The sequence below is a fragment of the Somniosus microcephalus genome, chromosome 31 (assembly GCF_052327205.1).
Source record: "Somniosus microcephalus isolate GS21.2 chromosome 31, FLI_Smic_1.0, whole genome shotgun sequence".
NCBI classification, from domain to species: Eukaryota; Metazoa; Chordata; class Chondrichthyes; order Squaliformes; family Somniosidae; genus Somniosus; species Somniosus microcephalus.
In genome coordinates this window covers 39,165,866-39,182,872 of record NC_141017.1, presented here as the reverse complement: position 1 = coordinate 39,182,872, position 17,007 = coordinate 39,165,866, and the positions used below count along the sequence as shown (strand labels likewise).

The 17,007-nt window shown below is 57.0% G+C and overlaps 1 protein-coding gene across 1 annotated transcript in view; it reads left to right on the top strand.

The window, feature by feature from the left end:
• The first annotated feature begins 230 nt into the window (after positions 1 to 230).
• Positions 231 to 17,007, top strand: part of LOC147097782 (intercellular adhesion molecule 2-like) — a 97,164-nt gene continuing 80,387 nt past the window's right edge. The window contains exons 1-4 of the mRNA XM_085971431.1: positions 231 to 664; positions 3,783 to 4,072; positions 5,090 to 5,148; positions 6,533 to 6,894. Of these exons, the coding sequence (XP_085827557.1) occupies positions 493 to 664; positions 3,783 to 4,072; positions 5,090 to 5,148; positions 6,533 to 6,894 (883 nt within the window). The 5' untranslated portion in view covers positions 231 to 492. The remainder of the gene's footprint in view (positions 665 to 3,782; positions 4,073 to 5,089; positions 5,149 to 6,532; positions 6,895 to 17,007) is intronic.

Sequence of the window (17,007 nt, the reverse complement as noted above, 5' to 3'; positions counted from 1 at the left end):
CAGGGTGCTGGCCGCGATCGCTCAGCCCGGCACTCCTCTTCCCCGCTCCCCGCTGGTCCAGCAGGGCCCCGGTGCGCACAGCGCTAGGCCCCGTCCCTTTAATCAGTGGAGGAGGCCTGCAATGATGCAGTGCTACGTGCCGACACGCATGACACTGCTGCACGTAGCACCGTAAATTTCAGTAGTAGCGCCCCAGGAAGGAGGTGCAGCACTTCCAGTACCGCCCTGCCTCCTGCTTGGGGCCCTACTACTGAATTTACGGTGGAAGGGTGCTAACTTTTTCGGGGCGCTACAATTAGCGTCTCGGTGACGTTAGTGGCCCAAAATGGGCGTCACCCAATTTTTCCCCCTAGGACTTCACATTCAACCTTCCTTGCTATTTTTGAGTGGTGTAATCTAGTTCACACTGAGGAACAGAGGGTGCGACTTGCAGATAAAGTAAAACGGTTGTTATCAATTATACAGCACACAGCCGACAAACCCTCTCACAAAATGTTGTGTGTGTTAAAATCTTCAGTTACAATCTCGTGGTTAAACAGTCTTATACTGCCTTGGATTGTTTGCGCTCAAACTGAACCGTCCATGTTTCTTATTCTTGCTACAATGGATAAGGGAGCAGTGTACAACTACATTATCCCTGCAGTGCTGGCTTTCTGGATCCAAAGTAAGTACCAGTGTTGGAGGAACTGTTTAACAAAGGATTGTTGCCCAGACTCTAAAAAGTTAAATTACAGGGGTTGCAAGAGTTTAAATACATTTCTCCCTGCTGTAAGACTTAAGTGTGTCTCAGTGTCAGCTCCTGTACATGTACAGTACACACTGGGTAAAAGGGATTGATTCACTCTTGTCTGGTACTAAACACCCACCTTTACTCAGAGAGCCCTGGAGGTTGTTTTTTGTGAGTAGTGAAATGCCACAGTGGCGTAATCCCTCTCCTGTTTCTCTCCTCTAGTCCCTTTCCCATTTTTCTCTAGTCCTCTCTCATCCCTCTCCTGTTTATCTCTCTAGTTCCCCTCCTGTTCTAGTCCCTCTCACATTTCTCTTGCTCTTTTTTGTGTTCTACTCCCATTTTTCTCTGTCTCGTCTATCTCCCAATTCTCTTTCTCTACTCTCTCCTGGTACTCTCACTGTCTCTCTCATTTTGACATAGTTTATCGTCCGGGGAAGGATAATGTTGCTGCTGATGCACTGTCAGGGCTTATTGTTCTGTGATTCACGGAGATACGCTTATTAATCTTCACAATGCCTTATGTCATCCTGGGGTTACGAGGATGATACACTTCGTACGCAGTAAGAATTTGCCCTTTTCAGTTGAAGGCGTCAAGCGGATGACTTCATCATGTTCTATCTGCGCTCGGTGTAAACCGAATTTCTTTAAGCCTCAACGAGCTCATTTTATAAAGGCTACTTCTCCTTTTGAACGTTTGAGCGTCGATTTTAAGGGGCCTCTTCCTTCAACTACTCAAAACCGATATATTTTTACTGTTGTGGATGGGTTTTCAAGGTTCCCTTTTGCTTTTCCTTGTGCAGATGTATCAGCTGCTACAGTTATCAAATGTCTGACTCAACTTTTTGTCATCTTTGGGATGCCTGCGTATATCCATTCGGATCAGGGAAGTTCTTTTATGTCTTCCCAGTTGAAGGAATACCTTCAGAGTCGGGGAATTTCTACTAGTAGAACTACCCCGTATAATCCCCAGGGTAATGGACAGTGCGAACGATACAATGGGGTGATCTGGAAGGCAGTTATGTTGGCTTTGACATCCCGGAACCTTAAGAATACACAGTGGGAAATGGTAATAACAACAGAAAATGCTGGAAAAACTCAGCAAGTCAGGCAACATCCGTGGAGAGAAATTTGAGCCGACGTTTCGGGTTTGACCCTTCTTCAAAACTGGAGAGAAAAGAAACTAGATCGAAGGCAGGACTGCCTGATGCCCTGCATTCCATTAGATCATTGCTTTCAACGGCTACTAATGTGACCCCCCATGAAAGGCTCTTTAACTATCTGCGGAGATCTACTACAGGATATTCGGTACCTTCATGGCTTACTATGCAGGGACCTGTGCTGCTTCGACGCCATGTTAGATTGTCAAAATATGATCCTTTAGTGGAGGAGGTGGAGCTGTTGGAGGCAAATTCCCAATATGCTCATATTCGATTCCAAGATGGGAAAGAAAGTACCGTTTCAATTAAAGACTTGGCTCCTTGTGGTGGCCAGCCCTCTTCTGAGGATATTAACAATAGTCATGATTTAGATAATGTGGATGCTGTTACAGGTACTACGAATGTCTCCAATCCGATTGCAGATAATTATACTTCTATTAGTCAGCCCTTGATGGATGTTTATGACCGTCCCAGTTTACCTTCTGATGGGATTTCTAATCCGGAAACCGTTGAAAATCGGGATATGGATAGCCTTCCTGCTGAAGATACTTCTGTGCCTTCTGGTGTGGGAGGGCAAGGAATTTCACCAAGGTTAAGAAGGTCGACACAAACAAGATATCCGGTCGACCGATTGAAAATGGACTTTTAAATTGATAGTAATGTTTTAAAATTGTTGAAATATTATATTATATTGTTTTAGTTGAGAGATACTTAATACTTATGTGCAATGTTATTATTTGTTGTTGTTCACTTAGTATTGTGTCATGTAAACAGTTTTACTCTTGTTGTGCATAGTTTTAGTTGTAAATAATTAATTATAAATTGTAAAGGTTATTTAGGTTGGAGTATATTTTAAAAGGAGGGGTGAATGTGGTGATTATTCCTTGTTTAGTAAAAGTATTGTGATTGGTTGTTTGTTAACTGCCTTGGGATATATGTTGTAATATCATTGGTAGTTGATGTCACATGATGTGTGGTGGCCACCTTAAATTCAGTTCTTTTCCAGTTTTGGTTGGGACTGGATGTGGAAAGATGTGCTGCAGATTTTAAAGTTAATAAAGCCTAGCTTTGGAAGGCAAATCTATTCTTTATTTCACTTACCCATTCATTCAAAGAACTCTGGTCCAGGAATGCACAGTTACCTCGGGGAGCTACTCTCAACAGGTCCTATGTTGAATGGATTCCATATCCCTGCATTTACTGAGATTTGTTTCCTGGCAGCAAACGTGACTGAATATGAGGTTTGGATCGACACAAACCCCTCAGCTGTGGAACTTGGAGACTCTCTGGAGTAAAAAACACTGGTTCGGCCACAACTGGAGTATTGTGTCCAATTCTGGACACCGAACTTTAGGAAGGATGTGAAGGCCTTAGAGAGGGTGCAGAAAAGATTTACGAGAATGGTTGCAGGGATGAGGGACTTCAGTTACATGGATAGACTGGAGAGGCTGGGGTTGTTCTCCTCAGAGTAGAGAAGGTCAAGAGGAGATTTGATAGAGGTGTTCAAAATCATGAGGGGTCTAGACGGAGTAGATAGAGAGAAACTGTTCCCATTGGCAGAAGGGTCGAGAACCAGAGGACACAGATTTAAGGTGATTGACAGAAGAACCAGAAGAACCAATGAGGAAAAACTTTTTACTCAGCATGTGGTTAGGATCTGGAATGCACTGCCTGAAAGGATGGAGGAGACAGGCTCAATCGTGGCTTTCAAAAGGGAATTAGATAAATACCTGAAGGAAAAAGATTTGCAGGGCTACGGAGAAAGGGCAGGGGAGTGGGACTAGCTGAAGTGCTCTAGCAGAGAGCTGGCACGGGCTAAATGAGCCAAATGGCCTCCTTCTGTGCTGTAACCATTCTATGATTCTATGATTTATTGTGATTTCTTTCCCTGGCAGCAAACGTGGCTGGATTTGAGGTTTGGATCGACACAAACCCCTCAGCTGTGGAATTTGGAGACTCTCTGGAGGTGATCTGCCGTACAACATGTGCACAGCCAATAATAGATATGGAATATAAACCAGGGATACATCCGAACAGAACACACGGTATTAACTGGTCCACAGACTATTTCCTGAGTGTTCAGGAATGGGATTTTGCAGCACCTTGCAATGTAATCTGCAAATCAGACAGTTTTCAGCATAAGGAGGCGAAAAAGGTGGTCACAATGTTGAAACGGATTTTTTTGGTCCTCAATCTGGTTCAGTACAAACACTGAGTCGAATACTGGTTTAGTTCAACAGTTGTTTTATTCTGTTGTCCCGGGAGACTTACTCTGATACAGCACCGTTCTGACTCCAGCAGAGTCTCGACAGGTTCCACCAGAGCAAGCAATCTTTCATACAGTGGGTCACATTATTATACTTTACTTTTGAAAAGACATTAACACATCGTACATTCTACACCAATCCCGAGCGAGGCACGTACACAGTTTAAAGTGATGTCCTGGCCTGGCAGTTTGAAATAAAGAAGTCACAGTTCACTGAATGGTTTATAATATAGAAAATATGCAGGTAATGGTTTCACAATCACCTAATCATTATGGTAATGCATGGTAATGTGTTTTCGGATCGCCTATTGTCAGTATACCCTTTGCACTCCACCCTACATTGTTCCACCAGCAAGGTGTGACATCGTGGGTGCCAGCCATATTAGCATTTTACTTCCTGCTGCCTTCAGTTTCTTGAATTAACATGATCATCTCTCACAATATGCAAGTGACTCAGCGATGTCGACATTGCACCACCATTTTAAGCTAACAGGGTCCTCCATTTTAGGTTGGCAGGGTCCTTGGCCATGCGGAGCGAGTTGTTACCTTATTTTTGCATTCTATATTCTCAACAATATACAGTAAGAGAAAACTCTTGTTCTAACATATTTGATTACCTGGCATCAAAGGGAGGTGGAGACGGGGTAAACTCTTTAAGGATGTCCAGAATGTTTCTGATTTAGGGTAGCCTGGTGCTGGTGAGATACTGAACTGTGGTGCAGAGTGGTATGAAGTGGGTTTACACTCACACACAGTTTGATGCTAATCTCAGCTGGGTTAATGGACAGTCATCGAATGAAGGTGAGGCTAGTAAACCAGGTCTAAGACATAACAGGAGTTAATATCCTACCATTCCATGGTGTATCATTAGAATCTTTAAGTAAAGGTAGTGAAACCCTTTGAAGACCAAGGCCGTAATTTTGCCGGTCCTCAAAGTGCGGGATTGGAGGCAGGAACGCTGTCAAAATTGCAACGCCGCCAATCAAGCTTCTCAAGTGTCGGGTCTCCGATTTGCGCATGGACCCGACACCTAGCGGCAGGAAGAGGATTATAGCCACTTACCTGCATGTTAAAAGGTATTGATACTTGTTAACAGGCTCTTTTTCAATTTTGCCACTTCTGCCTCATGTTCCCCAACATCCGAACGCCACGCCAGGTAAGTGTGCCATGTTGTGAGTCTGCTGTAATGTTTCTGCATTGATGACAACTGCAGAAGTGGTATGAAAGATCCAATGGTGCACTGGTGAGTTTCAGAGGTAAGAAAATGTTGGGAAAATCATTTTTAATGCATTTACATTTTTCTGTAGGTAACAGGTTTTGAATTGGCTGTCTAGTCCCACCTCATTGGGAGAACCTCTCTCACCAGTGACAAATTGCTTCTGTAACCTCACCTGCAGCTGCCATCTGTTCTAGCCTATGGAAGGAGTCATTGGAGAGCCTGGGTGCTAGGTCTCACCTTTGTACAGTGAATGTCAGTGTTTGCAGCACTTCAATGCTGTCAAACACTGAGAAATGAACTGTCAAAAAAAAACTCTGCGTGGTCCCTTTAAGAAAATCGGCAGATCGGCAGGCGACGCATCATCAAATGACGTCATGTGACCAGCTTCCTCTTATTTGGCCGGCTAGCTCGCAGGGCGGGCTTAACATGGCCAATCGACGTAAAATCACATCCGTTGTTGCGGGCTGGACTGGAACCTGGAAACCAGCTGACCAGCTCCCAAGCCGCTTCCATTGGCAAAATCGCGGCCCAAGTGTCTGAATAGTGTTTGAAGAAGCAGCATTATTACTTTGTCTATCATTTGGATGAGACGTTAAACCAAGGCCCCTTCTGCTCTCACAGGTGGACGTAAAAGATCCCATGGCACTAGTTTGAAGAAGAGCAGGGGAGTTATCCCTGGCGTCCTGGGCAATATTTATTCCTCAATCAATATCATTAAAACAGATTATCTGGTCATTATGACATTGCTGTTTGTGGGAGCTTGCTGTGCGTAAATTGGCTACCACATTTCCTACATTACAACATTGACTACACTTCAAAAAGTACTTCAATGGCTGTAAAGCGCTTTGAGATGTCCGGTGGTTGTGAAAGGCGCTATATAAATGCAAGTCTTTCTTTCTTCTATTTGTTTATCTTTCATGTACAAATATGAAGTGCCTTCATCTGACGGGGAGAAGTCACCTCGGGATGTTGTTGCTTTCACAGAATATCAGTCGATCTGTCCCCAGCTCTGCCTCAGTTTGGGTGGACATTTAGTGGTTTTTCCTCCACTGGGAGCAACAGTACTGTTCACTCGTATAGTAAGGGAAGGTCTGTCAGTGAATTGTTTCTGGATGTGAATCATATATTGAATTGCAGGGGAGAGTGGTATGAATATTCAGACACATTATTTCAGTGAATTCTGTTAACTGTGATCCTCCTTTAACAGATCGAGAGTTAACAATTACTTCACCTCCTGAAGGGCTGGAAGTTAACAAAACATATAGTCTGGAGTGCACTGGTCCCAGGGTCTATCCAAACAATAGGCTCATACTCACATGGCTGAGAGGGAGTGAGTTTGTTCAGAACGTTTCCACAGAAGAACCAGGTTTCCCGGATGATGATCAAAGATTGAGGAATGTTTTCAATTTCACTGCAAGTATGTCAGATGATGGACAGGAGTACACCTGCTTGGCAGAAGTGGACTTGGGCTCCAACATCACAAAACCAATCACAAGCTCGTCGGTGACTCTGAAAATTTGCTGTAAGTTCCACTTGAGCAGTAAATGCTCTCCTTTTTTTGAGAATGGGTTAAATAATGTCACCGAGGTACAGCATTCAGATGAGGAAGTGGGGGAGGTGATGACAGATCCTTGGGGGACTCCAAAGGCAACAGTATGAGGGCAGGAAAAGAAACAATTGCTGGAGATGCTCTGGCTATGACTGAATAGGTACGAATGGAGCAAGTCAGCCATCCACTCAGATGCAGTAGATCAATAGCTTGAGGAGAAAATAGATTGAAAATTTACAAGGGACTAGTCTCAGCTGGGCTGCTGTGCGAAGGTGTGAGTAGAGCTGATGGGTGGTGAGGGAGAGAAAAATCATCAACTGAACTGGTCTGTGCCACTCAAAGTGGATCCTGCACAAGTAGCGTCACCCCGCTCTACCTCACAACCTCTTCTCTCGACCCCTCCACGGTCTCTAAATTGTCAGACTGCTTGTCCGACATACAGTTCTGGATGAGTAGAAATTTTCTCCAATTAAATATTAGGAAGACCGAAGCCATTATTTTCAGTCCCCACCACAAACTCCGTTCCCTAGCTACTGACTCCATCCCTCGCCCTAACACCTGTCTGAGGCTGAACCACACTGTTCGCAACCTTGGTGTCATATTTGACCCTGAAATGAGCTTCTGACCACATATCCACAGTATGACAAAGACTGCCTATTTCCACCTCCGTAACATCGCCCGTCTCCGCCCTTGCCGCAGTTCATCCGCTGCTGAAACCCTCATCCATGCCTTTGTTACCTCTCGACCCGACTATTCCAACGCACTCCTGGCTGACCTCCCACATTCTACCCTACGTAAACCTGAGGTCAACCAAATCTCTGCTGCCCGTGTCCTAACCCGCACCAAGTCCCGTTCACCCATCGCTCCCTGTGCTCGCTGACCTACATTGGCTCCCGGTTAAGCAGCACCTTGATTTCAAAATTCTAATCCTTGTTTTCAAATCCCTCCATGGCCTCGCCCCTCCCTGGGGGGAATTTTGCCGGCGCTCAGGGGGTGGGTTTGGAGGTGGGACTGCTGGCAAAAGTGCAAAGATTGACAGCGGGTCCCGAACCCGCTGTCAACCCACCTCCATACAATCTTCCCAAGTGTCGGGTCCCCGATTTGCGCAGGGACCTAACACCTAGGATTATATACACTTAACTGCCTGTTAACAGGTAGTTAACAGGCAGTTAAGAGGCTTTTTTCAATTTTGCCAGGTCGACTGCGGGCTTCCCGACATCTGGACATCACGCCAGGTAAGTGTGGCGTGTTGTGAGTCTGCTGTAATGTTTCTTTATTGATGACAGCTGCAGAAGTGGTGTGAAAGATCCAATGGTGCACTGGTGAGTTTCAGAGGTAAGAAAATGTTGGGAAAATCATTTTAATGTATTTAGACTTTTCTATAGGTAATAAGGTTTGAAATGTTTGTGTAGTCCCACCTCATTGGGAGAACCTCTCTGACCAGTGACAGATCACTTCTGCAACCTCACCTGCAGCTGCCATCTGTTTTATCCTAAGGAGAGAGTCTCTGGAGAGCCTGGATGCAAGGGCTCACCTTTGTACAGTGATTGGCAGTGTTTGCAGCACCTCAATGCTGTCAAACACTAAAAAATCACCTGTCAAACAAAAATGAGCATGTTCACTTTAAGAAAATCAGCAGGTGACGCGTCATCAACTGACGTCATCTGACACCGGCTTTCTCTTAACTGGCCGGCAAGCCCGCAGGGCGGGCTTAACAAGGCCAATTGACACAAAATAGCATCTGTGCGCCGTTGGGAGCGGGATTGGAACCCGCAAGTAAGCTGACCCGCTGCCAACTCGCACCGAAAGGTAAGATCGCACCCCCATCTCTGTAATCTCCTTCAGCCCCACAACCCCTGAGATATCTGCGCTCCTCTAATTCTGCCCTCTTGAACATCCCTGATTATAAACGCTCAGCCATTGGTGGCTGTGCCTTCTGTTGCTTAGGCCCCAAGCTCTGGAATTCCCTGCCTGAACCTGTCCGCCTCGCTACCTCTCTTTCCTCCTTTAAGACGCTCCTTAAAACCTACCTCTTTGACCAAGCTTTTGGTCATCTGCCCTAATTTCTCCTTACGTGGATTGGTGTCAAATATTTTGTCTTATAATACTCCTGCGAAGCGCCTTGGGACGTGCCACTACATTAAAGACGCTATATAAATACAAGTTGTTGTTCTTGTTATTGGATGCTTAGATTAGGTGGGTATTAGTGTTATGCAGGGAAAACTGGAGAGCAAGGAAGCTTTATTTCAAAAGGTAAGAGTACATGGAACCACCTGGTTGTCTCACAGTGGGCTGGTGTGATTGAAAGTGAAACACAGCACAGCAAATCAAAATGAAGTGAATTTCTTGTGTGCACTGCAGCTTTTCCGGATTCCCCTAAAATCCTTGACAAAGGCCCGGGAGCCGGGAGCAGTGAGAGATTTGTGGGAATGAGTGTCCCTGAGTTCAGCTTGGAGTGCAGCATGTTGTTTGGGGGAAACATACACTGAGTAAGGAAACTGCGCCTTGTGGACTCTCAGTTCCCACTTTCCATGCGGGGATATCGGGGTATGGAATTTGAGGCAATATCTGAGAGGGACAGGGTGTGCAGGAGGCAGGGCTCGCAGAAGGCAGGTGTGCAGGGAGCACAGGGGACAGGGTGCGCAGGGAGCAGGGAGTGCAAGGGCCACGGAGCACAAGTGGCAGGGAGCGCAGGGGGCAGGGAGTGCAGGGGCCAGGGAGCACAGGTGGCAGGGAGCGCAGGGGCAGGGAACGCAGGGGGCAGGGAGCACAAGTGGCAGGAAGCGCAGGGGACAGGGAGCACAGGTGGCAGGGAGCGCAGGGGGCAGGGAACGCAGGGGGCAGGGAACGCAGGGGGCAGGGAGCGCAGGGGACAGGGAGCACAGGTGGCAGGGAGCGCAGGGGGCAGGGAGCGCAGGGGGCAGGGAGCAGAAGTGGCAGGGAGCGCAGGGGGCAGGGAGCGCAGGGGCCAGGGAGCGCTGGGGGCAGGGAGCGCAGGGGGCAGGGAGTGCAGGCAGCAGGGAGCATAATGGACAGGGAGCGCAGGGGCCAGGGAGCACAGGGGCCAGGGAGCGCAGGGGCCAGGGAGCACAGGTGGCAGGGAGCGCAGGGGGCAGGGAAAGCAGGGGGCAGGGAGCGCAGGGGACAGGGAGCACAGGTGGCAGGGAGCGCAGGGGGCAGGGAGCGCAGGGGGCAGGGAGCACAAGTGGCAGGGAGCGCAGGGGGCAGGGAGCGCAGGGGGCAGGGAGCGCAGCGGCCAGGGAGCGCTGAGGGCAGGGAGCGCAGGGGGCAGGGAGCGCAGGGGACAGGGAGCGCAGGGGCCAGGGAGCACAGGGGCCAGGGAGCGCAGGGGCCCGGGAGCGCAGGTGGCAGGGAGCGCAGGGGGCAGGGAAAGCAGGGGGCAGGGAGCGCAGGGGACAGGGAGCACAGGTGGCAGGGAGCGCAGGGGGCAGGGAGCGCAGGGGGCAGGGAGCACAAGTGGCAGGGAGCGCAGGGGGCAGGGAGCACAGGGGGCAGGGAGCGCAGGGGCCAGGGAGCGCTGAGGGCAGGGAGCGCAGGGGGCAGGGAGTGCAGGCAGCAGGGAGCGTAGGGGACAGGGAGCGCAGGGGCCAGGGAGCGCAGGAAGCAGGGAGCGCTGGGGGCAGGGAGCGCAGGGGGCAGGGAGCACAGAGGGCAGGGAGCGCAGGGGGCAGGGAGCACAGGGGGCAGGGAGCGCAGGGGGCAGGGAGCACAGAGGGCAGGGAGCGTAGGAGACAGGGAGCGCTGGGGGCAGGGAGCACAGGAGACAGGGAGCGCAGGGGGCAGGGAGCGCAGGAGACAGGGAGCGCAGGAGACAGGGAGCGCTGGGGGCAGGGAGCACAGGAGACAGGGTGCACAGGAAAAAGGGAGCGCAGGAGACGGAGCGCAGGAGACAGGGAGCGCTGGGGGCAGGGAGCACAGGAGACAGGGAGCGCAGGAGACAGGGAGCGCAGGGGACAGGGAGCGAAGGAGACAGGGAGCGCTGGGGACAGGGAGCGCAGGGGGCGCTGCGGGCAGGGAGCGCAGGGGGCAGGGAGCGCAGGGGACAGGGAGCGCAGGGGGCAGGGAGCGCTGGGGGCAGGGAGCTCAGCGGGCAGGGGGCAGGGAGCGCAGGGGGCAGGGAGTGCAGGGGGCAGGGTGCGCAGGGGGCAGGGAGCGCAGGAGACAGGGTGCGCAGGAAAAAGGGAGCGCAGGAGACAGGGAGCGCAGGAGACAGGGAGTGCAGGGGACAGGGAGCGTAGGAGACAGGGAGCGCTGGGGGCAGGGAGCACAGGAGACAGGGAGCGCAGGAGACAGGGAGCGCAGGAGAGAGGGAGCGCAGTGGGCAGGGAGCGCAGTGGGCAGGGAGCGCAGGAGACAGGGAGCGCAGGAGACAGGGAGCGCAGGAGACAGGGAGCGCAGGAGACAGGGAGCGCAGGAGACCGGGAGCGCAGGAGACCGGGAGCGCAGGGGGCAGGGAGCGCAGGGGGCAGGGAGCGCAGGGGGCAGGGAGCGCAGGAGACAGGGAGCGCAGGAGACAGGGAGCGCAGGAGACAGGGAGCGCAGGAGACAGGGAGCGCAGGAGACAGTGAGCGCAGGGGGCAGGGAGCGCAGGGGGCAGGGAGCGCAGGAGACAGTGAGCGCTGGGGACAGGGAGCGCAGGAGACAGGGAGCGCAGGGGACAGGGAGCGCAGGGGGCAGGGAGCGCAGGAGACAGGGAGCGCAGGGGGCAGGGAGCAGAGGAGACAGGGAGCCCAGGAGAAAGGGAGCGCTGGGGACAGGGAGCGCTGGGGACAGGGAGCGCTGGGGACAGGGAGCGCTGGGGACAGGGAGCGCTGGGGACAGTGAACGCTGGCGGCAGGGAGCACTGGGGACAGGGTGCGCTGGGGACAGGGAGCACTGGCGACAGGGAGAGCAGGAGACAGGGAGCGCAGGGGGCAGGGAGCGCAGGAGACAGGGAGCGCAGGAGACATGGAGCACAGGAGACAGGGAGCGCAGGAGACAGGGAGCGCAGGAGACAGGGAGCGCAGGGGCAGGAAGCGCAGGGGGCAGCGAGCGCAGGAGACAGGGAGCGCAGGAGACAGAAAGTGCAGGAGACAGGGAGAGCAGGAGACAGGGAGCGCAGGAGACCGGGAGCGCAGGAGACCGGGAGCGCAGGGGGCAGGGAGCGCAGGAGACAGGGAGCGCAGGAGAGAGGGAGCGCAGGAGAGAGGGAGCGCAGGGGGCAGGGACCGCAGGAGACAGGGAGCGCAGAAGACAGGGAGCGCAGGAGACAGGGAGCGCAGGGGACAGGGAGCATAGGGGACAGGGAGCGCTGGGGGCAGGGAGCAAAGGAGACAGGGAGCGCAGGAGACAGGGACCGCAGGAGACAGGGAGCGCAGGAGACAGGGAGCGCAGGGGTCAGGGAGCGCAGGAGACAGGGAGCGCAAGGGGCAGGGAGCGCAGGAGACAGGGAGCGCAGGGGGCAGGGAGCAGAGGAGACAGGGAGCCCAGGAGGAAGGGAGCGCAGGGGCCAGGGACCGCAGGAGACAGGGAGCGCAGGAGACAGGGAGCGCAGGAGACAGGGAGCGCAGGGGGCAGGGAGCACAGGAGACAGGGAGCGCAGGAGACAGGGAGCGCAGGGGGCAGGGAGCGCAGGAGAAAGGGAGCGCAGGGGGCTGGGAGCAGAGGAGACAGGGAGCCCAGGAGAAAGGGAGCGCAGGGGACAGGGAGCGCTGGAGACAGGGAGCGCAGGAGACAGGGAGCGCTGGGGACAGGGAGCGCTGGGGACAGGGAGCGCTGGGGACAGGGAGCGCTGGGGACAGGGAGAGCAGGAGACAGGGAGCGCAGGGGGCAGGGAGCGCAGGAGACAGGGAGCGCAGGAGACAGGGAGCGCAGGAGACAGGGAGCGCAGTGGGCAGGGAGCGCAGGAGACAGGGAGCGCAGGAGACAGGGAGCGCAGGAGACAGGGAGCGCAGGGGGCAGGGAGCGCAGGAGACAGGGAGCGCAGGAGACAGGGAGAGCAGGAGACAGGAAGCGCTGGGGGCAGGGAGCACAGGAGACAGGGAGCGCAGGAGGCAGTGAGCGCAGGGGGCAGGGAGCGCAGGAGACAGGGAACGCAGGAGACAGGGAGCGCTGCGGACAGGGAGCGCTGGGGGCAGGGAGCACAGGAGACAGGGTGCGCAGGAAAAAGGGAGCACAGGAGACAGGGAGCGCAGGAGACAGGGAGCGCAGGAGACAGGGAGCGCTGGGGGCAGGGAGCACAGGAGACAGGGAGCGCAGGAGACAGGGAGCGCAGGGGGCAGGGAGCACAGGAGACAGGGAGTGCAGCAGACAGGGAGCGCAGGAGACAGGGAGCGCAGGAGGCAGGGAGCGCAGGGGGCAGGGAGCGCAGGGGGCAGGGAGCGCAGGAGACAGGGAGCGTAGGGGGCAGGGAGCGCAGGAGACAAGGAGCGCAGGAGACAGGGAGCGCAGGGGGCAGGGAGCGCAGGAGACAGGGAGCGCAGGGGACAGGGAGCGCAGGAGACGGAGCGCAGGAGACAGGGAGCGCAGGAGACAGGGAGCGCAGGGGGCAGGGAGCGCAGGAGACAGGGAGCGCAGGAGACAGGGAGCGCAGGGGGCAGGGAGCGCAGGAGACAGGGAGCGCAGGAGACAGGGAGCGCAGGAGACAGGGAGAGCTGGGGGCATGGAGCGCAGGAGACAGGGAGCGCAGGAGACAGGGAGCGCAGGAGACAGGGAGCGCAGGAGACAGGGAGCGCTAGGAGCAGGGAGCACAGGAGACAGGGTGCGCAGGAAAAACGGAGCGCAGGAGACAGGGAGCGCAGGAGACAGGGAGCGCAGTAGGCATGGAGCGCAGGGGGCAGGGAGCGCAGGAGACAGGGAGCGCAGGGGGCAGGGAGCGCAGGGGGCAGGGAGCGCAGGAGACAGGGAGCGCAGGAGACAGGGAGCGCAGTAGACAGGGAGCGCTGGGGGCAGGGAGCTCAGGAGACAGGGTGCGCAGGAGACAGGGAGCGCAGGGGGCATGGAGCGCAGGAGACAGGGAGCGCAGGAGACAGGGAGCGCAGGAGACAGGGAGCGCAGGAGACAGGGAGCGCTGGGGGGCAGGGAGCACAGGAGACAGGGAGCGCAGGAGACAGGGAGCGCAGTGGGCAGGGAGCGCAGGGGGCAGGGAGCGCAGGGGGCAGGGAGCACAGGGGGCAGGGAGCGCAGGGGCCAGGGACCGCAGGAGACAGGGAGCGCAGGAGACAGGAAGCGCAGGGGGCAGGGAGCGCAGGAGACAGGGAGCGCAGGAGGCAGGGAGCGCAGGGGGCAGGGAGCGCAGGAGACAGGGAGCGCAGGGGACAGGGAGCGCAGGAGACAGGGAGCGCAGGAGACAGGGAGCGCAGGAGACAGGGAGCGGAGGAGACCGGGAGCGCAGGAGGCAGGGAGCGCAGGGGGAAGGGAGCGCAGGAGACAGGGAGCGCAGGAGACAGGGAGCGCAGGACACAGGGAGCGCAGGGGGCAGGGAGCGCAGGAGACAGGGAGTCGCAGGGTACAGGGAGCGCAGGAGACAGGTGTGCAGGAGACAGGGAGCGCAGGAGACAGGGAGCGCAGGAGACAGGGAGCGCAGTAGGCAGGGAGCGCAGGGGCAGGGAGCGCAGGAGACAGGGAGCGCAGGAGACAGGGAGCGCAGGGGGCAGGGAGCGCAGGAGACAGGGAGCGCAGGAGACAGGGAGCGCTGCGGACAGGGAGCACTGGGGACAGGGAGCGCAGGAGACAGGGAGCGCTAGGAGCAGGGAGCACAGGAGACAGGGTGCGCAGGAAAAAGGGAGCACAGGAGACAGGGAGTGCAGGAGACAGGGAGCGCTGGGGGCAGGGAGCACAGGAGACAGGGAGCGCAGGAGACAGGGAGCGCAGGGAGCACAGGAGACAGGGAGGGCAGGGGCAGGGAGCGCAGGGGGCAGGGAGCGCAGGGGGCAGGAGCGCAGGGGACAGGGAGCGCAGGGGCCAGGGACCGCAGGAGACGGAGCGCAGGAGACAGGGAGCGCAGGGGGCAGGGAGCGCAGGAGACAGGAGCGCAGGGGGCAGGGAGCACAGGAGACAGGGAGCGCAGGAGGCAGGGAGCGCAGAGGGCAGGGAGCGCAGGAGACAGGGAGCGCAGGGGACAGCGAGCGCAGGAGACAGGGAGCGCAGGAGACAGGGAGCGCAGGAGACAGGGAGCGCAGGAGACCGGGAGCGCAGAAGGCAGGGAGCGCAGGGGGAAGGGAGCGCAGCAGACAGGGAGCGCAGGAGACAGGGAGCGCAAGAGACAGGGAGCGCAGGGGGCAGGGAGCGCAGGAGACAGGGAGCGCAGGAGACAGGGAGCGCAGGAGACAGGGAGCGCAGGAGACAGGGAGCGCAGGGGGCAGGGGGCAGGGAGCACAGGAGACAGGGAGCGCAGGGGGCAGGGAGCGCAGGAGACAGGGAGCGCAGGAGACAGGGAGCGCAGGGGTCAGGGAGCGCAGGAGACAGGGAGCGCAGGGGGCAGGGAGCAGAGGAGACAGGGAGCCCAGGAGAAAGGGAGCGCAGGGGACAGGGAGCGCTGGAGACAGGGAGCGCAGGAGACAGGAGCGCTGGGGACAGGGAGCGCTGGGGACAGGGAGCGCTGGGGACAGGGAGCACAGGAGACAGGGAGCGCAGGGGTCAGGGAGCGCAGGAGATAGGGAGCGCAGGGGGGCAGGGAGCGCAGGAGACAGGGAGCGTAGGGGGCAGGGAGCAGAGGAGACAGGGAGCCCAGGAGAAAGGGAGCGCAGGGGACAGGGAGCGCTGGAGACAGGGAGCGCTGGGGACAGGGAGCGCTGGGGACAGGGAGCGCTGGGGACAGGGAGCGCTGGGGACAGGGAGCGCTGGGGACAGGAACGCTGGCGGCAGGGAGCACTGGGGACAGGGTGCGCTGGGGACAGGGAGCACTGGGGACAGGGAGAGCAGGAGACAGGGAGCGCAGGGGGCAGGGAGCGCAGGAGACAGGGAGCGCAGTGGACAGGGAGCGCAGTGGGCAGGGAGCGCAGTAGGCAGGGAGCGCAGGAGACAGGGAGCGCAGGGGGCAGGAGCGCAGGGGGCAGGGAGCGCAGGGGGGCAGGGAGCGCAGGAGACAGGGAGCGCAGGAGGCAGGGAGCGCAGGAGGCAGGGAGCGCAGGAGACCGGGAGCGCAGGAGACCAGGAGCGCAGAGACAGGGAGCGCAGAGACAGGGAGCGCAGGGGGCAGGGAGCGCAGGAGACAGGGAGCGCAGTGGACAGGGAGCGCAGTGGGCAGGGAGCGCAGTGGGCAGGGAGCGCAGGAGACAGGAGCGCAGGGGGCAGGGAGCGCAGGGGGCAGGGAGCGCAGGAGGCAGGGAGCGCAGGAGGCAGGGAGCGCAGGAGACCGGGAGCGCAGGAGACCGGGAGCGCAGGAGACAGGGAGCGCAGGAGACAGGGAGCGCAGGGGTCAGGGAGCGCAGGAGGGAGGGAGCGCAGGAGGGAGGGAGCGCAGGAGACAGGGAGCGCAGGGGGCAGGGACCGCAGGAGACAGGGAGCGCAGGAGACAGGTTGCGCAGGGGACAGGGAGCGTTGGAGACAGGGAGCGCTGGGGGCAGGGAGCACAGGAGACAGGGAGCGCAGGAGACAGGGAGCGCAGGGGGCAGGGAGCGCAGGAGACAGGGAGCGAAGGAGACAGGGAGCGCTGCGGACAGGGAGCGCTGGGGGCAGGGAACACAGGAGACAGGGTGCGCAGGAAAAAGGGAGCGCAGGAGACAGGGAGCGCTGGGGGCAGGGAGCACAGGAGACAGGGAGCGCAGGAGACAGGGAGCGCAGGGGGCAGGGGGCACAGGAGACAGGGAGCGCAGGGGGCAGGGAGCGCAGGGGGCAATGAGCGCAGGGGACAGGGAGTGCAGGGGCCAGGGACCGCAGGAGACAGGGAGCGCAGGAGACAGGGAGCGCAGGAGACAGGGAGCGCAGGGAGCGCAGGAGACAGGGAGCGCAGGGGTCAGGGAGCGCAGGAGACAGGGAGCGCAGGGGGCAGGGAGCGCAGGAGACAGGGAGCGCAGGGGGCAGGGAGCGGAGGAGACAGGGAGCCCAGGAGAAAGGGAGCGCAGGGGACAGGGAGCGCTGGAGACA